This window comes from Anguilla anguilla, chromosome 9 (assembly GCF_013347855.1).
Source record: "Anguilla anguilla isolate fAngAng1 chromosome 9, fAngAng1.pri, whole genome shotgun sequence".
NCBI classification, from domain to species: domain Eukaryota; kingdom Metazoa; phylum Chordata; class Actinopteri; order Anguilliformes; family Anguillidae; genus Anguilla; species Anguilla anguilla.
The window spans coordinates 50,083,958-50,106,453 of NC_049209.1; the positions used below are offsets into that span (position 1 = coordinate 50,083,958).

Here is a 22,496-nt window from a genome sequence, read left to right on the forward strand (position 1 = left end):
TGGTGCAACCCTGAATTCTAAAACATTTTTAAAGACTGATTCTCAGTCAACAACTAACAATAACTGACACAATAATAATACTGTTGCTCTATTATTGTTTAAATGGACATTCAGTAAATAATATTCAGAGGACCCGTCTCCTTCTAATGATACAAATGTAACAAAGTAAAAAATGGCTGTCTTCAAGCTGTTCTGTGACTATGAACCCATGGCCTACGCAGATTAGGGAAGACGAATCCTAACGAACCGCAACTTGCAATCCTTTCACGCACATCCTTTTAAACAGTCTCGCACGAAGAAGGAAACGTGTGTCTCACACAAAACGGCAACCGCTCCAGACTCCAGCATAAGGCATTCTTCACGGCTCCTCGTTTCCACGAGCACGCTGTATGGAGGCGGGTCCAGCTTGTGGTAGATACGATATCCCTTGCTGAAGGCCATTGCAGATCTTGGTTTATTGGCCTTATGAGGTCACCCCTAGGAAACGGAACAGAGGGGAGTAAAATGTCATTTACAGCAAGATAACGCAAAGACCTTGCGGGTAATAAACCGTAAATAATGTATGACGCCCCCGCCCCCCACCCACCCCCCAAAATGCACATGGTCATACTGAGATTTCTCTCTTCATCCATACTAACAATCCCCATCATAAGAAAAATGGATGTACAGTAACAAGCACTCAGGTTTACTGTTCAGATAGAGATCTACATATCACCGCCTTGCACACGATGCATTTGTCCTCCCTGCAAATAGTGCATCTTAATTCGAGTAACGTTCCTGATTCACCGACTCATCCTCAGTCAATAATGCTCAGGTAGTGTTCAGTATGTCAGCAAGCTATTCAAAGCTGCAACGTCTGCACAAACACGTTGTTAAATGGCGAAATAAAAATACAAACATTACACGACTCGGTTTTCTCTACGTGACAGATTAAAATAAGCCAGCTTGCTACCTACCGCTAGCTATAGATAGCAAGACGACAATCCACTTGTATTATTAGGTCTAACGTTACAATTTTTGCCGGTAACGTGCCAATGGTGTGATTACAGCAGGTGGTAGACTAAGCTATCCTAGGGCAGATGGATGACAAATTAAGTTGGCTTCCCTTACGAATTTAGCTTGCTAAGGATGCTAGCTGACTGAATTACCCAAGCCGGTGTCCGGCCGGCTAGCTATTGGTAGCCACCTAGCTACCTCATGGAACACTACAGCAAGTAACGGTATTTATCTAGCTAGATGCCTGGCTAATGCTAACAAAACCTAATATCAATCAAAATATAAAATGTCGCGTTTTTAATACCAGCGACAGATGTAATATAAACTACCTTCCCAGCGAATTCATTTTATTGAAGAGAATTATTCAATTACACTAGCTTGTTAAATTAGCTAGCTATACATGGAAAAGGGCGCATTGTTGCTAAGAACAAATCCGACGTTCGCTAGCTGGCTACGTTAGCTACCTTAGAAATAAGAAGCTGCATCCTACAAGGGCACGCCATTCATAGCCCTGTTGGCATTTACAAATGTTTAACTACCGTTGAATTATGGCGAGCACTAGCTAGCCCTTGTCACTAAAGCCATCTGGCACCATTGCATTTGGCAAGCAGCTAATATTAAATAACTACATTCTACCGTTAGCCTACAATATTTTGCATCTCAGAATCACTATCGATACTTGCTAGCCAGCTAGCGTTATCCATATAGCTAGCTAGCTGTGCATTTCGTCGTTCCCAAGTCCCTTGTTTTACTATGAAAATGTACCTTTAATAGCAAACAAACCTGCTAGATTCACAGAAATGCAGCAACGGCAGATTAGCAAGCATAAAACATCGTATAATTTTGCCATTCAGACATTGCAATTGTGACCATTTCAAACGTCTCTCCTCATTACATGGATGCCAAGTTATTACCTTCTTTCACAGCGTCTCCTTCGCCGGCTTCCAGACCTCGGGATAGCAAAATAAACCCCCTCCCACCGCACTGCTGGTCGACGTAACGCATCGCATTTTCCCAGCTGGCACAGTATGGACAAGCAAAGAGTGCCAGCTTGCGTTTGGAGGAAAATACAATCTCCTTCGAAGAAACACCCTTTACACTGAGAATATGCGCACCTTGGGTCGTTGGATAATTAGATTATTTTTGTCAAAATGCTAAATTATAATATCTTGCGGCGCGCAACTGCCAAATGGCATGGTTTAGTAATGTTTGTTTAAAATGTGTCGTTTTTTCCCTTCAAATCTGAGACAACATTTGACCAAACAATAAACAATATATATTATCGTGTGTATGATTTATTTTGTATGATTTATTTATTCGTGTTTTATTTATTTATTTATTTGCATATCTAAGCTGTATGTATGCTACTGAACGTGCAGTCCTGCAAGTAGTAGCCTACAAATATTTACACAAACCGTTTGCGATAATTAAAAAATCTGATACTATACAAATTTTATCCTGAGATATGACCTCCACAAACTGAGATAAGTTGTAGTTGGCATACATTTCCAGACATTGTTCTCGCTTTATCTTTTATGGTTTGCCTTTATGGAATCTGCAAATGTTTATTGATTTAAATGGACAGGTCAGGGGTTATTGGTATCAGTTTCATTGTATGTTTTTGATTGGCAATCAAAAACATACAATAAAAATGATACACTGTCAAAAACCCCAGAAGTGAAATTTAAAGACCGGCTGGCTTTACAATGCCTACTGGGGTATTTGGGGGGTTTGTGGTCCAAGGCACTAAGATACACTTAAAGCTCCTCCAAAGATTGTAACTCCCTCCCAGCAACCATCGTAAAGCCAGAAAGGTCATCAGAAACTTCTGGAACTATCTAAAATATCTTTCACTGCTCTCAAAAACTGCCTGACCAGCCAAAAACAAACTGTATAACGCCATAAAACTGAGGATACAGGAATTAATTTATTTTGGCTTGGGATCCAAGCCAGTGACAGCACCTGGATGGAGATGACGAGGTTGATAAATCACAGTTTTAATAACTCTGAAGCCTTAGATGACAGGAAAATAAAGACGAGACACGTGAGGACAAGGGAGGATTCCTCAGAGGATAGCTTTGGAGATATGATAATGATGTCATAATGTGCCAGTTTTAACTCAGAATGAGCTTTGCTAACAAGGTTCAGAAAAGTGTTCCTTAAAACCCATGTGTAATATAAACTGGCTTTCCACATTTTGTTGTGTGATGGACTTAATGTGAAATTGATTACATTTTTTGCCATCACTCTACACACAATACTCTATAATGACAAAGCAAAAAGACATTTTAGATTTAATTAGCAAAAAAAAATAAAAATAAGTACATCTCATTTACATAAGTGTTCAGACCCTTTATTCAGTACTTTGTTGAAGCACCATTGGCAGGGATGCCTCTGCCAACTTTGTACACCTGGATTTGAATAGTTTCTGCAATTCTTCCTTGCAGATTGTCTCAAGCTGTTAGATTGGATGGGGAGCATCAGTGAACTGCTGTCTGTCCTGCCCCCTGGTGGTAGAATGAAGACTCAGCTCTTCAGATAATACAGTAGGTAGGTACCCGGTACACATGCTAGAGAAAATGTTTTGGCTCATTCAAAATCATTTACAAACCCATGTTATAACCTTTCTTCAAGCCACTGAACACAACCGTAAACTTGCCTCAACCCTCAGACTTACCGTTTTCCTAACCGTAACCCTAGCTGAATCATAGTTGAGCCCTAAACCCTAACTGAAGCCATAGGTACCTTTGAAAACTTCAGAAACCCCATTAACAATTGATGAAAAACAAGAAAAATATCATGAATATAGTAATACAAATGCAAAATAAAATGTTTGAAGTCATTAAAAAAAATGTATCCCCTGTAAAAATATGCACTTATTATACATTTTGTATGGCCATAGAGAAAATGTGCTACTACAGAAAATGTGTCGCTCATTCAAAATCATTTACAAACCCATGTTGCTAAATTAATATTTATATCAGCTACCGTCAGTAACTTGCTCTGGCGAATGAGAGGCATCAATTGTAAAGCGCTTTGGATAAAAGCGCTATATAAATGCAGTCCATTTACCATTACCATTTAACTGGCGGGCATGCTGGCTAACCCTTTGTTGCTGTCTTCATCTACATGACACACACAAAAATGCATTCAGGGTGTATTCCGCATTACAACTTCTGATTGACAGAGGTATGAGCCAATGAGAGGGAGTCTACGTTTATTGAACAACACCCCTTGTCCTATAATAAAACGCGAGGGGCAAGTCTGAGGAAATGGGCGTTTTGTGTTGTCACTTCGTTTCATAACTCCGGTAGAACAATGTACCGTCAACTGTCTTTCAGCTGAGCTGGTGTTCTAAATTACGTTCTCTCTCACTGATGAATTGCTGAAAGGTAAGATTAAATATTCATTTTTATGTAAAGCTTGCATTCGCAAACGTGAGCCGGAATCGTGTAGGTTTAGCAACTAGCTTGCACACTCACTGTGCCTTGCTACCTACCTAACTTGGAGTAACATAACATGTGAAGTTATTGTAATATTACTTGAATTTTTGCCCAGCAAGCATTTTTGCATTGTGCAAACGAGCTAGTATAGAATTACAGAACTCGTGATAGACCTGGCTATTTAGCAAGTGACATGACAACTTGCAGTGTGGCTCAACAAGCACTATTCAATGCTCACGTGAAGTTATGTTTGCATCCAGAGGGTAACGCTGGTAAACAGCCAGCTGGATTGACTTAACATATTTGTCCACTCATGTAAGCAGCAGACAATGACCTAAATCTATTTTCAACATTATACTGCTGATTGGCGACCATTCATATCGCGACAAGCATCTGAAAAAGTGATTGAATTAAAGTAGTAGTTTTAATGTGTCTCTAAATAGGTTTTATTGGATTTTTTGGTAGTAAAATCTAGTGCTCATTGTTTACCTACAAACTGGATATTAACTAGCACCATATCAAGCTTGGTCTTGAAAACAACCAGAGCTTCTTCCTCTACTATATGACCTAGCAATGCATTGTGAAAATGTAGAATTAGAGGGTTCTAAAAATAAGTAGGCTATGACACACTTTAATTGTCATTTAGGTGAGAATGAATGTGGATAAATGTTTAAGTGCAAATCCTTTTGGATACATTGGGCATACAGAGTGAACACTTAAAACACTATAGCTGGCTCTGTCTTTAAGTGTAATAATTCCCCAATACTGTACCTCTATTAAGGTAGAAGGCCTAGCATTCTTTGAAAATGTAAACTTGCAGTGAAAACTAATAGGGCAGTGCTTAAGACTGCAATACTGAAAATGATCAAAATGTGGCATAAGAAAACCATTACAAAATAAGTTTCAACAGTAGTTTTTTAGAAGAAGAACTTTTTACTGAAATGTTCAAGGTGGTTCAGATGAACATATTTGTAGGTTGTCTTCCCAATAAAACCTTTTGGCAACATTGATATTTTAATGTTAAAAGGCTGTGAGTCTGTGACTCTGTCCACCCCCCAAAGAAAATAAAAAACACTTCAGTCGTCGAAGTCCTTAAATGTAGCCTACTTAGCGTGTTATGTTCCATGGAGGAGCACTTCAGTCATGGCTGGTAGGACAGTGAGTTCATAACTCCCATTCATCCATCCATTTTCGAACCCTCTTATGCCTGGTTAGGGTTATGGGGGGGTTGCTGGAGACTACAACCTCCCTTAGTGGGAAGAAACACTCAAATGGAGGCAAATAAAAAAAAAAAAAAAAAAAACCCCCCAAAGAAATCTTGGGAGGAACCTGGCTATAGAGGGGGAACCCATCCTCTGCTGGCCATCCTGGTTTAATGGTTAAGATAAACTGAAGGGTGCCAGAAATGTGATGAGGGATCTGTCAGAGCAAATGATAAAACGGATTGGGCAGGTTACATTGTGAGGTACTTAAACCAGCTGGTAATATAGGCAGTCCAAACAGAGAGATGTACAGTAATATGCAGGCCAGAGGGGCGTTGTGATGCATCCATGCCTAAAGGTTGCGTCACGACATGAGCCGGAAGCAGGAGAGGAACAGGGCTCATCTACCACGATCTGAGAGCATGCGACACCGTTGATTTGAATGTCTCCAAATGTAGGCAGCACTGAACTGTGTTACGCGTTCCTCCGTCGACTTCCAGGGGGTTTTCCCTAGCGACGCACGCTGCCAACGAGGAACGATGGGTCTGTACCTGGTGGAGCCCGTCGTGGCCGTCTACGCCTTCGCCGGCTTCCTGATGTACCCGCTGGTGCAGCAGTACGTGTACCGGCGGCTGTGGGAGGAGCTGACCAACAGCACCTACCCCGCGGAGGACCAGGGCTCCCGGTGCGGTAACCACAGCAACCACAGCAGCCCTCACGAGGTGAGCCGATTGGACGCGGTTATGGGCCACGCCCCCCCCCCCCCCCCCCCCTTCGCCGCGTGATGCTTCACCGTTAACGAGACAGAGATGGGAGCCATTTTGTGGGGGGTAAAAAAACGACGATATACGGCACCGATTAAATCAGTAACAGCAAACCAGTTTAAGATAAAGAGGAAGACTGCAAGAGCCACTAACGTTGCACATGTGATAAATTAAATAATCTTATTATGCTTCCAGGAGCACGAATCCAAGTCAAGAGATGAAGTACAGATGCAATTAGCAGTAGTGGGGTGATTCATATTTACGTGCACTCTGTTTTTTGAAAGTCTACCTCTCTCAGTTGTACAAACCGAAATAGCACAGAACAGACCCCCAGGGGTATATAAAAATCTGGTCTGGCACATGTGGCAACAGTACCGTCTGTGGGTTTTGCGTTTTTGTGCCACAGTGTGCTATTGTGCCAAAAACAAATCAGTTGGTGTCCCTGGTCTGTTTTCAGGTTACAGTGATGCGTGGCGTTACTTCTTCCTTTCTTCTTCTCTACTTCCTCTTCTTATGAAACCTGTTTTTCCCCCTCTCTGGGAGGCACGTGACTTCACATGAATCCCTTTGTCATGCTCCCCCCCCCCCCCCCCGTCGGTTCTTTCCGCAGGACGTCCAGCGAGCGGCCTCCCTCTTCTCGCTCTACAGCGAGCTGTTCTCCATGATCCCCAGCCTCGTGGTCACCCTGGTCCTGGTGGCCTACAGCGACCACCGGGGGCGCAAGATCACCATCGTCCTCCCTCTGGTGGGCACGCTGGTCTACGGCGTCTCCTTCCTGGCCATCTCCTTCTTCCGGCTGAACCTGTACCTGCTGATCGTCTCCAACTTCGTCAGCTCCCTCTTCGGTGGGCTGGCCACCTTCCTGGGGGGGTGCTTCGCCTACATCGCGGACCTGTGCGCGGACGGGAAGAGGCGGACCCTGCGGATGGCCGGGGTGGACATGGTGATCGGCCTGCTCTCGGGCGTGTCCTCCCTGTGCTCCGGCTACTTCCTGCGGGCGGCGGGCTTCAACTGGCCCTTCCTCACCTCCGTCCTCATCCTCTCCGCCAACCTGCTGTACGTGGTCCTGGTCCTGGAGGAGACGGTGGTGGCCCCCCCGGACCCCCCGCCGGCCCCCGAGGACGGCCCCTCCCCCCCCCGCCGCTGGCCCGTGCTGAGGACGGCGCGCAGCGTGTACGGGCTCTTCGCCACGGACGGGCGGAGGCGGAACGCCCCGCTCGTGCTCCTCCTCTTCACCATCGCCTCCTACGTCTTCGCCAACATGGGCGGCCTCTCCTCGGTGACGCTCTACGAGCTGAAGGAGCCGCTCTGCTGGAACGAGATCCTCATCGGCTACGGCTCGGCGCTCTCCACCGTCGTCTTCCTCAGCAGCTTCGTCGGGGTCACGCTGCTCTCCCGCTGCCTGCCCAACCACGCCATCGTCTTCATCGGCCTGCTGTCCGTCATGGCGGGCCTGGTGATGATCGCTTTTGCCGAAACCACGCTGATGATGTTCCTCGGTAAGAGGTCGATCCTTCGGTCCTTGTGGTTACGTTTCAGGGGTCCATGTGGAGTCTGGCTTTTAGACCAGGCGTATCAAACGCCAGATATCATATATATATCGATCGCTTCTCACTGTAGCGGAACATTTGGATTCGTAGCAAAATTTGTAATATTGCCAAATATTGAACAGTTGCCTCTAGAATGGAAATCGTATCCTATCGTGGTGAAGCCTGAGGTTTGCACCCCTAGTATCTAAAGGTCTGATGTATTTTACAATAAAGCATTTGACCTAGTTGGACAGCTGTTTGTAAAGCAATTGGAAAGCTGCTTTTGAGCTTTTGAAAAAAATAAAAGTCAGCCCTCTACATGACTCATAGATTGTGTAAGATGCAGAAACGTAAACATTTACATAGTCTTCGCGTTAGGGCGTCTGTCACACATTCAGACACTGGGTAAGACCTCAGAATATAAACGTTTGTACAGCCCCTGCATGAGGCCGTCTGTGGCGTAAATAAGAGGACAGTGACTTTGCAACCTCTCCTGTCAATCTGCCTGCGAGATCTCTGCGGCCGGATGAACGTGCCTTAATGATTAACCGCTAAAACTAATGGGCAACGTTCAGTTTTCACTTTACAGCGTTAGGGCTTGGAAAAGTAAACCCGCGCGTTTAATTTGACCGCGGTGCATGTGCCGCTGTACGCCACAGAGCCGCCAACACGTTGCCTGGCGACCGCGTCTCCTCCGCCTTATCGCCAGTCTTTATTTCATCATAACTTTACTGTCTGCGGTTTTGATAAGGCGGAACCACGTTTAGATTACCGGACACTTTAACGGGTTTGCTGGCATAAAAAAAAACAACCTATAAACTGTTTTATTGATCATTTGGCACCAAGGGCCCTGGAAAGGAATCGGATACCGTCGTGTCTGTCGACATGAGTAGTTGCCTTGTAAAATTCATACATCAGGTTTTATAGCCAAAAATATAGGCTCTGTATTACAGAGTGACGTGGCTAATTCTGGTGTATTTGTAAAGTGTTTAAGCAGAAGTTTCGGTTAAGCCGAAGAATGGTGAAAGCAGAAGTTACGGGGTTTTTCTGGTGAAAAACTTCCTGTTTTGTCATGTTTGTTTTCCCTCTAACAGTCAGGATACCCATGCTCCTGGCCATCATGCCTGCCCCTGTGCTCCGGTCTATGATGTCAGAGATCGTCTCCAAGTCTGAGCAGGGTAGGCAGAGCGATGGCTTCCAGTGACCTATGACCTATGACCTGTGTTTGCAGTGACGTATTGTTTGTATTGTTATCACTGTTATTTGTATGGCACCATTGATCTCATGATCTCAAAGCTCTTTACAGGAAATTGGGTAAGCTCACCTCAGCCTCCATAAACAGCTCCATGTTTTCCGTGGTGTTATCGTCACTTCCTGACAACGCTTGTCTTCCTTTTAATAAAATGTATTTATAGACCGCCTTTCCTCTAATGAACTCAAAGCATTTTGAAGTGAAGGGGGAAACGGGAGCATAGCGTGTTTATTGGGCATGCTCACTCATCAAGCTACAGCTTTCAGTGATGCCCAAAACATTTAAAGTGCACTTCTCTGTACCCTACACAGTGCGAAGTGCACTTCCATGTACCCTACGCAGCGTTTGAAGTGTACTTCCCTGGACCCTACTCAGTGTTTGAAGTGCACTACCCTGTGCCCTACACGGTGATTGAAGTGTACTTCCGTGTACCCTACAGATTGTTTGACGTGCACTTCCCTATACCCCTTGCAGAGTGTTTGAATAATGTGTAATTCCCTGCCCTGCCCCCAGGGGCGCTGTTTGCCTGTGTGGCGTTCCTGGAGAACCTGAGCAGCAACGTGGCCATCGCCGTGTTCAGCAGCCTGTACGCCGCCACCGTGGTCTGGTTCCCCGGGTTCACCTTCCTGCTGGGTGCCGGACTGTGCCTGGTGCCGATGGGCCTGCTGTGGTACAGAGACCCCTTCATTAACCATTCATACACACACACACACATTCACACACGCACACACAAACACACAATACACACACACGCAGGCACATCCACACACTCTTTCTCTCACACACACACAAACACACACGCATACACACACACACACTGAGTCACTCGCTCACCCACCCATACACACACGCGCACACATTCAGCATCAACACCGTACCCATGGTGACAGAGCAGTGGCATGTCAGTTCACAGCAGGGCTGTGGTTCTGTTTCAGTTCTGTCAGGTCAACCAAAATGAATTTACAGGTGTGGCAGTGTTGCATAACGTTTAGGCAACTGCAACTGTCAGGTTGTGGGTTTGATTCCCTGTTGGGTTGCTACCATTGCACCCTTGAGCAAGGTACCTAATCTGAATTGACGTTTAAATTAAGTTGTATGTAAAAAGAAAGCGAGCTGTGATGTAAATTTGCTCTGGATAATAACTGTATGCAAAATAACTTGCATGTAATCAACTGGGGAAAAAAATGGCCATAATCCCCTGTAATGTCCTTGGAGTGGACCCAGCCCTGCTCATGTAGCTATGAAGCAGGTATCCAAACCTGGGAATGTTTTAAGCCCTTTGTTACTACCCGCAGGTCTAATACGCTGTTCGCTCTTTCTCAGAGAATAGTGAGGAAAAACCGGAAAGGTTGTGATTAAGCGCACGAGTGGCCTCTTTCCGCAAACCCGCCTCCGTTACTCTTCAGCGAAGAGCAAAAAAACACTTAAAATGGAGACTCTCGAAACTGCGCCACTGTAGGGTCCTCAGGGAATTTTAAACAAAGGCAGAAGTACGTGCCGACCTCTGAACCGTGAAATGTTGAACGGCTTTTTAAATACCTCAGGTGCAGACAGAGGAGCAGCATTACTGTATCAGACACTGCTTAACACTTCTCAGTCTCTATGGCAAACTGCTGGTTTAATGCCTCTGGTCTACAGTGCTTAACACTTCTCAGTCTCTATGGCAAACGGCTGGTTTAATGCCTCTGGTCTACAGTGCTTAACACTTCTCAGTCTCTATGGTAAACGGCTGGTTTAATGCCTCTGTTTTACAGTGCTTAACACTTCTCGGTCTCTATGGCAAACGGCTGGTTTAATGCCTCTGGTTTACAGTGCTTAACACTTCTCAGTCTCTATGGCAAACGGCTGGTTTAATGCCTCTGGTTTACAGTGCTTAACACTTCTCAGTCTCTATGGCAAACGGCTGGTTTAAACCTCAGGTCTACAGTGCTTAACACTTCTCAGTCTCTATGGCAAACGGCTGGTTTAATGCCTCTGGTTTACAGTGCTTAACACTTCTCAGTCTCTATGGCAAACGGCTGGTTTAATGCCTCTGGTTTACAGTGCTTAACACTTATCAGTCTCTATGGCAAACGGCTGGTTTAATGCCTCTGGTTTACAGTGCTTAACACTTCTCAGTCTCTATGGCAAACGGCTGGTTTAATGCCTCTGGTTTACAGTGCTTAACACTTCTCAGTCTCTATGGCAAACGGCTGGTTTAATGCCTCTGGTCTACAGTGCTTAACACTTCTCAGTCTCTATGGCAAACAGCTGGTTTAATGCCTCTGGTTTACAGTGCTTAACACTTCTCAGTCTCTATGGCAAACGGCTGGTTTAATGCCTCTGGTCTACAGTGCTTAACACTTCTCAGTCTCTATGGCAAACGGCTGGTTTAATGCCTCTGGTCTACAGTGCTTAACACTTCTCAGTCTCTATGGTAAACGGCTGGTTTAATGCCTCTGTTTTACAGTGCTTAACACTTCTCGGTCTCTATGGCAAACGGCTGGTTTAATGCCTCTGGTTTACAGTGCTTAACACTTCTCAGTCTCTATGGCAAACGGCTGGTTTAATGCCTCTGGTTTACAGTGCTTAACACTTCTCAGTCTCTATGGCAAACGGCTGGTTTAAACCTCAGGTCTACAGTGCTTAACACTTCTCAGTCTCTATGGCAAACGGCTGGTTTAATGCCTCTGGTTTACAGTGCTTAACACTTCTCAGTCTCTATGGCAAACGGCTGGTTTAATGCCTCTGGTTTACAGTGCTTAACACTTCTCAGTCTCTATGGCAAACGGCTGGTTTAATGCCTCTGGTTTACAGTGCTTAACACTTCTCAGTCTCTATGGCAAACGGCTGGTTTAATGCCTCTGGTTTACAGTGCTTAACACTTCTCAGTCTCTATGGCAAACGGCTGGTTTAATGCCTCTGGTCTACAGTGCTTAACACTTCTCAGTCTCTATGGCAAACAGCTGGTTTAATGCCTCTGGTTTACAGTGCTTAACACTTCTCAGTCTCTATGGCAAACGGCTGGTTTAATGCCTCTGGTCTACAGTGCTTAACACTTCTCAGTCTCTATGGCAAACGGCTGGTTTAATGCCTCTGGTTTACAGTGCTTAACACTTCTCAGTCTCTATGGCAAACGGCTGGTTTAATGCCTCTGGTTTACAGTGCTTAACACTTCTCAGTCTCTATGGCAAACGGCTGGTTTAATGCCTCTGGTTTACAGTGCTTAACACTTCTCAGTCTCTATGGCAAACGGCTGGTTTAATGCCTCTGGTCTACAGTGCTTAACACTTCTCAGTCTCTATGGCAAACGGCTGGTTTAATGCCTCTGGTTTACAGTGCTTAACACTTCTCAGTCTCTATGGCAAACGGCTGGTTTAATGCCTCTGGTTTACAGTGCTTAACACTTCTCAGTCTCTATGGCAAACTGCTGGTTTAATGCCTCTGGTCTACAGTGCTTAACACATCTCAGTCTCTATGGCAAACTGCTGGTTTAATGCCTCTGGTCTGCAGTGCTTAACACATCTCAGTCTCTATGGCAAACGGCTGGTTTAATGCCTCTGGTTTACAGTGCTTAACACATCTCAGTCTCTATGGCAAACGGCTGGTTTAATGCCTCTGGTTTACAGTGCTTAACACTTCTCAGTCTCTATGGCAAACGGCTGGTTTAATGCCTCTGGTTTACAGTGCTTAACACTTCTCAGTCTCTATGGTAAACGGCTGGTTTAATGCCTCTGGTTTACAGTGCTTAACACTTCTCAGTCTCTTCTCGACTCCGCCCCGATTCGTTTGGGGAGCTTTTTGCGCCGAGCGTCCCACGCGAACGTTTCGCTTGCCGGGGTGGAAGTCGTGTGACACTGCAGTGCCGGGCGTCGGCGGGTCCCGGGCGTGAGATTTTCGGCTGGAATGTGTGATCGAGGAGCGAGGGGGCGGCTTTCAGTCAGGGCTTCGACGTGCGACAGGGCGTCCGATCGGGGCCGGGGGACGGGCGCGGGTTTTTAAATCGGTTGAAGGCTCTTCTCTTTAAATCGAGAAAAGCAGCACCTCTGCTCCGCCTGAGAGAAGTTGGGAGAGGCCACGCATCTCAGATTCCTCCAGTGCTGACAGAGCCGACGGAGGGCACCGTGCATGGTGATTGTTTTTTTGTGAACTAACGCTGAGTCACCGCGTCCTTATCTCTCTCTCTCAGCGCGGCGGTGTTCATCAGTCCCGACGAAGCCAAGGAGGCGGAGCCCATCTTATCATCGCCGGAGGAAAGCTAACCCCCGGGGACGACGAACCTCGCGACCGACCCCAAAAAGGGAAATGGAGAAGCGCGACTCGAGTTTTCTGCTCCTGCGTACGAACCTGGAACCACATGTGCTTTCACGCGGCATAGTTTTTTTTAAATTTTTTTTTTTGGGGGGGGGTTAGTGGGGGTGGTAACAGGTGCTGAACCGCTGAGTTATTTTGGTGTGCAGTTATTCCACCAACTGACGGTGGAGAGAAATGGCCGCCGTGTGTCTTTAACAGTGTTCACTTTTGTTTTGGGTTGTTTTTCTTTTTCAGGTTTTAGTCTCAGGAGACAGTTTTTCCGTGTAAACGTGTCAGGGCTCTACAGTGCTCCCATTCTAGGAACATTTTACTCCTGAAAACTGACATGCGCTGACAACTAATTCTGTGCATTAGTGTGCTTCAAATCTTTTCACATTGGGAGCACAGGTGATCCTCGGGGGGAAAAAAAAAAAAGTTTCCGTAGAGCCCTGCATGTCATTATCTGGACTCTGTTGTGCAAAGTCTATATGTACAGACAAACTACATGAGCCATGGAGCCACATGACACTGCAGTTAGTGTTTAACAGGCCCGATGGTTCTCTTTTCATTGCAACATTCTCATGCACCCAGATGGGGGGCTTCCCCCTGTGTTCGGTAGGGCTTTTATGGCCATTTGTAAAAAGTATTACATAGGTTGGTACAGGACACTTTGAAAGATAGCAGGATTTGAACTGCGCATAACTTAGAAGTTGGTTTAAGTTTGTGAAAGTACTTCTGTGGCACGTTGAGAAAAATGTTGCAAGATGAGACTTCTTTGCGGGACAGCGAGACAAGGTTTATTTGAAGGATTTATAAAAAGTACCATTTGGTATTGCATGAATTTGAATTGGAATTTTAAAATGTATTGCTATAGTGTGAATTTTAATGGTAATTTTGAAATGTATTCCTGAAAGATCTGCATACAATATTTTTTCTCAGTTAAGAGGCTAAAATGATCGAGCATTTTGGCCACTGCTGTCATCAGTGAAATGATATTGGGAGTAAATTTCTTAGAGTACTAACTCCAAAGCATTTTCACAAGTGGTCATGCTACAGTTAGGATATTTACAGGCGATTCAAAAAGCAATTTAGGAATGGCTCTTACAACCCATTTCTGTTTAAAATGGGACTGTGAAAGAAGTGGTATCTCTGGTCAGTCATACTGAGGCTTATATCCAAAATATGAACATAAGAGTCAAATAGATCTTATTACCTCATAATTAGGCCATCGTATGACTGTTTATTGTTACCCCTATAGTTCATTGGGACACTTTGTTTTAAATCGTTTCACATTTTATTTTTAAACAACAGCCTTTGACTTGATTACACAGTAGCATGAACACATTTTTTTTTTTTTTTTACCTATTACCTCAAATATTTCAGTTCTGTTTTTGAAAACTTTAGGTGTGGTCTCTAACCCTGGGTCTCTCTGTATCAGTTCTGTTTTTGAAAAGACTGAAAATCTGAGGCTGCTGATTGGCTCAGCCTCACGGTTTGGGAGTGGCATCCTGACCGCGCCAGTGCCAGCTGTGCCCGTTTAGCCCAGCAGGGCGATGCCAGCCTTTCCTGGCGTTAGAAAGGGTTCAGCGGGCGGCAGTCCGTCGGGTTGCGTTACGGCAAAAGTCGATTCTGGTTCTGCTTCTTCCCGCGCGGGCGCTGCGGTATTTTTCTGCACCCCGTGCGGTCCCCACTGCCGCAGCCTAAAGGCATTACACCCATTCAAATGAGTGGGAGGGACGGCCGTTTTTCCCGCTTTGCCTGATCTGGTCTGAATGCAGCCTGAGCTACGCCTGAAGCGCCTTTAACCCAGCTTACGCAAAGTGTTCTCGCAACGTTACTGTAATGTTCTGGGAATGTTATAGCGTTGCAATACGGCGGGGGGGGGGGGGGGGGGGAGGGGCAACATTGTGAGAACGGGTTCCTGGCGAGCTGCCGTGGTTTGGGACGCCCCAGAGTAGAGCACACGCCCCTCTGCGCTGTCCCAAATGGACAGAGGGGGGTCCCAGCGTTGTGCGCTGATATGGACTGGGCATTGTCATCCAAATTCGGGAGGAAAAAAAGGGCAAAGACATTCCACTCTATTTATGAGCTGTGATTAATAGCATTTTTCTCAGGGTCAGGTAATACTGGTACATAGTTACATTTTTTAAAAAGGGTACAAGAAAGTATGAACGTTGTAGACAAACATTTGTCTTCGACTTTCCAGGTCATGGTTCATACAGTAGTTTCTGAAAGCTGCAACCTTTGAACAACACACAAAGCACGGGACTGGTTTCAGTTTGACATTGTGAACTACCTACATTTATATTTCTAATTATCTGTGACATTTTATGAGTAAACTGCTGCTGCAGAACACAAGATAATGCATTCGCTTATTTTGTGTAAATAAGCTAAATTGAACTGCGTAAGATTTTGAGCAACACTGTCTTCCGCGTAATTGCAATAACTCATTTTGTGTACAAAAAGGGTGTTTTGGTCCACGATGACATAAAGTGACATATATTAAGAGTACCTCTGTCTTATGTTTTTTTTTTTTTTTCATGCACACTATACAGCACACAGAGCACTTTCTAAAGCTGTAGGTCAACTGTCATGAATCTTAATAATATGAATCTCTGGCTCCCCATAGGCAGTTAGAAACTTTTTAAATAATAGACCCACTGGCAGTTGGTCTCTTGGGTTCTGTAATCAGCTGTTAATTAGATTTCACCAGCATTTATTTGGCATTAGCTGATAGGAAGCAGTGGATTGCACGGTGTATCAAGTGCTTTTAGTCACTTTTTGACAGATGGTACTGTCATACTAATTATAAGGGAAAAACCAGGAAGTCAGTTCAGTTATTAATTTGTGCCAATGAATGGACTTTTCTTAAATAACTAATCAATTAGCTGATTGAATTTGTGGATTGGAATTTCTAACTGGAAATAAAACATTTTTTTCGCGAAAAGCATTGTTGTTTTTGTCTATAAAGGAATAACTAGACGTCTGTCATTTTGTGTATGCATGAATTATACATACAGTAAGCACCATTAAACAAAAGTGGCAAGATCCCATTTTGACTTGATTTTGCATGTCTTTCCAACAGGCGCACGCTAGATGTCAGTGTTGTTAAAGAAAGCATCCAATTCACAACCCGGCTGAAGCTCAAGGATGTTTAAAGCAAAGCCAGTTCATCAAAAGCACCTTGAAATTATTTTTTTGCATATGGTTCGGTGATGAATTAAGTCCAGTCAAAATATAATTGTTTTATACATTAAACTTAGTCAAACGTGCACATAAGGCTTGAACACGTAAAGGTGTTGGTGTTGAGAAACGATCACGCTCGCATGCTATCAATGCTTTTGAAACAAATTGACATGAACTTAAAGCATCATCCCGGGTTGAATTTTCCTCAGGTCAGATAAGACGTCTGAATCGCCGCACGGAATAGCTTCATCCCTCATGGCGATCTGTGTCGGGACTCGCCCCCGGCTCCGAGCCCGCCGCTATCTCCGCGAGATAACGGGGGTCACCGACAGAGCGGGCGACCCCCTCGCCCTTCCCCAACACGCGGGAGGATGGATGTGGTTCCCTTTCTTTTGATCTCACCCCCCCCTCGTAGCTGCTTGCGATGGTAACTCCCCGGATTCCTCGCGCTCCTTACGGGTGATGGGAAACCGGAGTTACAAAGGGGAAATAAAGGACACGCGCAAGAGCGCGATTCCCCCCCCTCCTCCCCCCGGCACCCAAAGCCCCAACACACGGAAAAAATTATCGGCGTCGCCCGTTCTTCACCGCGCAGCTCTGCCAAACCCCCGCGCTGCTGAGGGTCCTTATCTAAGAGTCTGCTCCTCTAACCGCACATAGGCTGCGTGCTTGTGCTGCACGTAAAAACAAACTGCCTCTGGTGGAAAAAACGATCTAAATATCCTCCATCAAAAAAACTGTGGGTGGGGCTTCAACTGACGCTCTCTATACACCCCCTCCCCAATTAGGAAAGATGGGAAACACGTGGGTTTGCTCTGAAGACTGATCCACTGCAGACAAAGCTCTTTCTTGGTGTAGGGGTGAGGCTTGCCGTCTCTTCTGCAAACCAGTATCTTTAAAAAAAAAAAAAAAAAAACTTAAATTCTAGTATCTTATCTTCTCAAGCTTTCCTTATCTCCTTTGCACTGACGTCTGCAAAAAGGTGTGTTTAATAAAGTTTTGCTAATGTACACGGGGGAGTCGTTTCTATAAACAGATTACGATGGCAGTGAATGCGATAGCCGTCTGGCCAGAGGCACAGAGATGTCGATGCCAGACCAAAATAAAATAACAGAGCAGGGGGGAAAAAAAAAAATGTTTCTATTCATTGGAAGCAAATGTGAAATGCACACAAGAGTTAATTGGCAAACTCTGATAGGGCTGAATCACAGTCTTTCTTCAGTGCCAGCGGCCGTTCTTCATCTGAAAAAAAGAAAGAAAGATATTCCACAGCATCAGTCAGATATTCTGTGTGTGTGTGTGTGTGTGTGTGTGTGCATGTGTGTGTGTGTGTGTGTTTGTGTGTGTGTACATGGGTGTGTACAGTTGTGTTTTAGTGCATGTTTACAAGCGCATTTGTGCATGTGAGCATATGCAAGCAAATATACATTAGCGTGTGTGTGCATATGTACACGGGTGTGTGTGTGTGTGTGTGTGTATGTGTGCATATGTACATGACGTGTGTGTGTGTGTGTGTGTGTGTGTGCATGTACATGTGTGAGTGTATGTGTGCATGTGTACACAAGCATGTGTGTGTACGTGGTTGTTTACAAGTGAGTGTGTGTATGTGCGCATACGTACATTGACATGTGTGTGTGAATGTGTGTGCATGTGCATATGTACATGGACATGTATTTGTATACGTGTGAGTATGTGTGTGTGTATTTGAACTCATATGTACATGGACGTGTGTGCGTGTGCGCGCGTATGTGAGTACACATCCATGCAGTGCTCTGTAAACTCATTACCCTGAACAGCGCTGTGGTGAGCCGGGGCCCAGCCCTGCAGGGCACCCGCAGCGGTACGTCAGCAGAACACCCCAACACGGGCCGGCGGGCTATCACAGCGCTAACGCACGCGTGCAGGGAACCACTTACAGACGCCAGATAACCTAGACAGCATGTCTTTGGCCTGTGTGTGGGGAAGAAACCGGAGAACGCACGAGGAAACCCACAGAGACGTGGGGGAGAACGTACATAGCCCTACATTTACAGGGTTAGGTTCAAACCCCACATGGAGCAGGCACCATAGTGTTCTACATAGTGCGAAATCAACGGTGACACATCAGGCACCATAGAGTTCTACACTGTGTAAAATCAACAGATACACAGCAAAGGATGAGAGCCCTGGGAGATCTTGGCAAAATACCTTCTCGAGGGCCGCAGTGTCTGCAGGTTTAACTCCAGTCCTGTGGGGCCACAGTGCCTAAAGGTTTAACTCCAGTCCTGGAGGGCCACAGGGTCTGCAGGTTTAACTCCAGTCCTGTGGGGCCACAGTGCCTAAAGGTTTAACTCCAGTCCTGGAGGCCCACAGTGCCTAAAGGTTTAACTCCAGTCCTGGAGGCCCACAGTGCCTAAAGGTTTAACTCCAGTCCTGGAGGCCCACAGTGCCTAAAGGTTCAACTCCAGTCCCGCAGCTGCAGCCTCTTGCAGGTGTTTTGTGGTTTCCCTTCAATCATCAGCCAATTGTTTTGGACTTGGAAAACAGGAGTGCAGACTAGCCAATGAGACTTAAAGCAAACACTGAAGCCTGAAACACTCCCAAAAACCAGCAGACACTACGGTCTTCCAGAAGCTTTGAGATCCCTTCTACCAAATGCTTCCTTGTACTCAACAGGTTTAAATACGTTCTGTCATCTCCCGGAGCCCAGGGTGATCTAGTTATGGTTGATTCCATGGACGTCCATCACTCTGAGATGATATTCTCGTTCTCTCTGTTGCCACGGAACCAGACTCTCCGAAACCCCACGGAGTGCTGTGTGAACTGGGGTTCATGACATTTCCCACTTCCAAAATTTCATTTCCTGAACCTCAAAACTCTGCTCTCAGCTGGGACCTCGCTCCCCTCACCCTTGCCGTTGGAGCTGCATGCTGTACCTCACGCAAGCTTTGCTTATTCAGACATCCGAGATCACACTCTAAGGAAAAAAAAAAACCATTCGAACATTAAACTTGCGCCAGTTTTCCCTTCAGTGGCAACAGAGCAAGGGTCAGGATCGAACCGGGAACATCCCGACAAACACGTTTTCGTGGCCGCGGTTGCGAATTGTTGTTTCTGCCCCGTTTTAATGCTAGGAAGTGCAGTGTTTGGATTTTATCTATAACCCCCCGGTCCCTCGTATTTTCTCCGAGAGGGAATTTGTGCTCCTTACGCACCTGAAAATGTTTTACAGCCATTTCCTCCTGACCTCAACCAAAGGTGCTGATCCCAGGGCATTGTGGGAGAATTGTGTGGCTGTTGTTTGGGGTCAAGCATCCTTACAGGCTGCAGGATGCGTTGCAAAGAGAGGAAATCAAGGAGTTTAAGGGTTGGAGATGACGACGTCACAGTTATCCTCGCTGTCAGAAGACGTCAACTGCAGCCTCCCAGACAGAAGTCAGATAAATGAACCTTGTGGATGTAAGTGGCTGGGCATTTCCTGATCAACCGCACACAGAACAACATGTTTCTGTCCAATGTTCTGGAATATTGTTGAAAGCATTGCCCCTGACAGCTCATTTGTTTTTTCCACAATACCACCAGTAATGATAAAGCCAAAAAGCAAAAACTTCTATTTTAATCTTCTGTGCCCATCTTACTGCTGTGCACGAACTGCAGGTCAATCATTGGGCAGTCTCAGTGACCCCATTTCTGATGGAAATATCTGAGCTGCTCTGTGAGGTGGAACCCCTCAAAGTTCTCCGTGTGTCCTCCCAAACTCGCTGGACATTGTCAGTAAACAAGAGTGTTTTGGTTCGCAAAGCCCTTTCCTGAATCCCCTCACCAGTGTGTTCCTAAAATACCCCCAAATGCAAAGCAAAAAGCTTTTTGGGGTGCTGCGGGCATGCCAGTCTCTTCCCTCTCCAAAGAGGAGCCTCTCTGTATGTACTTCCAAACTCGGAGACCAGGGAGAGCCACTGCACGTTGTCAGGAAACAAGAGTGACAAAGCCCTTTCCCCCTCATAAACACTGCATTTATTCCTGAATCCCCTCACCAAAGCTTTCCTAAAATACCTCCAAAAAAAAACTTATTTTTGAGCACTGCGGGCATCCCAGTGTTTTCCCTCTCCAAAGTCTTTTCCCTCTCCCTCTCCCTCTCCGTGTGTGATAGCGGAACCGGTCTCTGCAGCCGGGCGACGGGCAGTAGTCTCTGGTCGGTGTCGTGCTGCGCTGTACAAGCCCAGAATTTCCTCTGGAAATTACGGTCGACTTCAAGAGAGGGCGCTGAGAAAATTGCTGTTTACATTTTCGACTCCTTCAGCCCGCCAATATGCACGATTTAACGTATGATTTAAAAAACGGTTTCAAGCGGTGAGATTTAAGGAGGGCAAAAACAGTCCCGTAATAAAGCGCACGAGGACGAGTCTTGCGTTATTAAATTTTTTCGTTACTCATTCAGGCCGCAACCCGAATCGACTTGGAACGACATTTGAAGGAAAAAATATTGAACGTAGCGCTTTAATATATATATCGTGTCCTTGCCTACTCACAACCCACTCATTAAAAAAAGAAGTGGTTATGCACTCCAAAGCTTCAGAAGTTATCTTCGGCAAACCATATGACAGCGTGGGGTGGGGTGGGGTGGGGTAGGGTGGAGGGGGGGGGTGTCTCCGGGATCCTCTCCAAATTGTCGCTGCGCACGCGGCTGACGCCATTAGACTTCGCCACAAGGCTCCGTGAACACCCCCCCCCCACCCCCACCCCGTCTCCCCCCCCCCCCCCCCCGTCAATCATCTGCTGCGCAGTCCTAACGCACACGCTAACGCCGCCTCCCCCAGGGATCAAAGGGCGCGCGATCTTAACGGCTGCCAGCGGGGGGGAACATCTGGGGCCGCTCGGGCCGTTAGCTGTTAGCTGTTAGCGCCCGTCTCCCCCCTCTGTGAGTTAGCGCGTGTCCCGGGCCACAGGCCGTATACGCACACGCACGCACGCGCGCGTGCATAAAACCCGCATCACGTAACGGTACGGAAGTTCCCTCTCTCTCCCCCTGGGGCAGCGTCGCGGGAAAACGGCGGGAAGCGGTTTTGTGGTCCCGTAAAAAAAAAAAACGACCACCCGGGGGCCACGCCCTAGCTCCCGAAAACACCGCGGAGCGAGCGGACGCGCCGCGCACGCCCGCTAGCCCCGCGCTAAAACGCAGGCCCTGAGCGCCAGCGGTAAAAATTCTTGGAAGAGAGTTTCCTCTGCGGGAATAAACGAGGGAAAAATGAGGAGCGGGACTGCTTCACCGCGATCGGGCAGCATCTACGTCCAGCGACTTTCCATGCGCCATTACCGCCGCGCATTAAAAGCAGGCGATGAAATAATAATAACGGCTAAAAGCTATTATCCAATGTTGGATAGGACTCCCACCCCCCCCTCCTTTTTAACAGTGTAAAAACAAAGAATGCCAGTAACATATTATTCAATTTCTTTTTTGGGTAAGGACACGAGCTGAGCTCACCGACAATTCCAGTGGTGCAAATGGGCCTGAGCCGAAATGGCGGAAATGGAGTTGACCATTCCACACAGCTCACAAAAAAAAAAAGAGAGAGAGCTGGCTTGTGCCATGCCAGCTAAATACCTCCGGGGAACATTAAGCAGGAAGTTTTTTTTTTTTTTTGGGGGGGGGGGGGGTTTCCGTCCCCCCCCCCCCCCCAGTCTTTTTGTGGAGGAATCAAAATATTCCACAAAACCCGAATTTGGTGTTTTTCTCATATAATTTCAGCTTCGTTTATACTCAGCTCACGCGTGTTACCAGCTGTATGAATATTTTATCTGACACCCAGTGATTATTATTGTCCTGCCCCCCCCCCCACCATCCCCCCGGGCATTCCACTGTGAAGTGCCTCGAA

The 22,496-nt window shown here is 46.2% G+C and overlaps 2 protein-coding genes across 11 annotated transcripts in view; one reads left to right on the forward strand and one right to left on the reverse strand.

The window, feature by feature from the left end:
• synj1 (synaptojanin 1) overlaps positions 1 to 2,113 on the reverse strand; it is a 32,292-nt gene extending 30,179 nt beyond the window's left edge. For 4 of the 10 annotated variants that reach the window (XM_035432963.1, XM_035432960.1, XM_035432961.1 and 1 more), the window contains exons 1-2: positions 1,911 to 2,112; positions 318 to 477 (exon numbers count right to left, since the gene is read on the reverse strand). In XM_035432963.1, coding sequence (XP_035288854.1) covers positions 318 to 441 — 124 coding nt within the window. In that variant the 5' untranslated portion in view covers positions 442 to 477; positions 1,911 to 2,112. Of the gene's footprint in view, positions 1 to 317; positions 478 to 1,779 lie in introns of all 10 variants that reach the window. The other 6 variants (XM_035432967.1, XM_035432965.1, XM_035432964.1 and 3 more) reach the window with 3 other exon arrangements.
• A 2,140-nt stretch (positions 2,114 to 4,253) lies between these two features.
• LOC118236089 (solute carrier family 46 member 3) lies at positions 4,254 to 13,546 on the forward strand. The gene is made up of 6 exons (XM_035434144.1): positions 4,254 to 4,388; positions 6,142 to 6,363; positions 7,016 to 7,904; positions 9,029 to 9,112; positions 9,700 to 9,856; positions 13,355 to 13,546. Exons 2-6 carry the CDS (start codon positions 6,181 to 6,183, stop codon positions 13,425 to 13,427), a joined length of 1,386 nt encoding a protein of 461 aa, XP_035290035.1. The 5' UTR covers positions 4,254 to 4,388; positions 6,142 to 6,180; the 3' UTR covers positions 13,428 to 13,546.
• The last annotated feature ends 8,950 nt before the right edge of the window (positions 13,547 to 22,496 follow it).

What these genes read in the sequence shown, in the direction of transcription:
- LOC118236089 (XM_035434144.1), top strand. Translation starts at nt 6,181, where the DNA reads ATGGGTCTGTACCTGGTGGAGCCCGTCGTGGCCGTCTACGCCTTCGCC. An exon ending in ACCACAGCAGCCCTCACGAG is followed by an intron (nt 6,364 to 7,015) that starts GTGAGCCGATTG and finishes TTCTTTCCGCAG; the next exon opens with GACGTCCAGCGAGCGGCCTC. An exon ending in CGTCTCCAAGTCTGAGCAGG is followed by an intron (nt 9,113 to 9,699) that starts GTAGGCAGAGCG and finishes CCCTGCCCCCAG; the next exon opens with GGGCGCTGTTTGCCTGTGTG.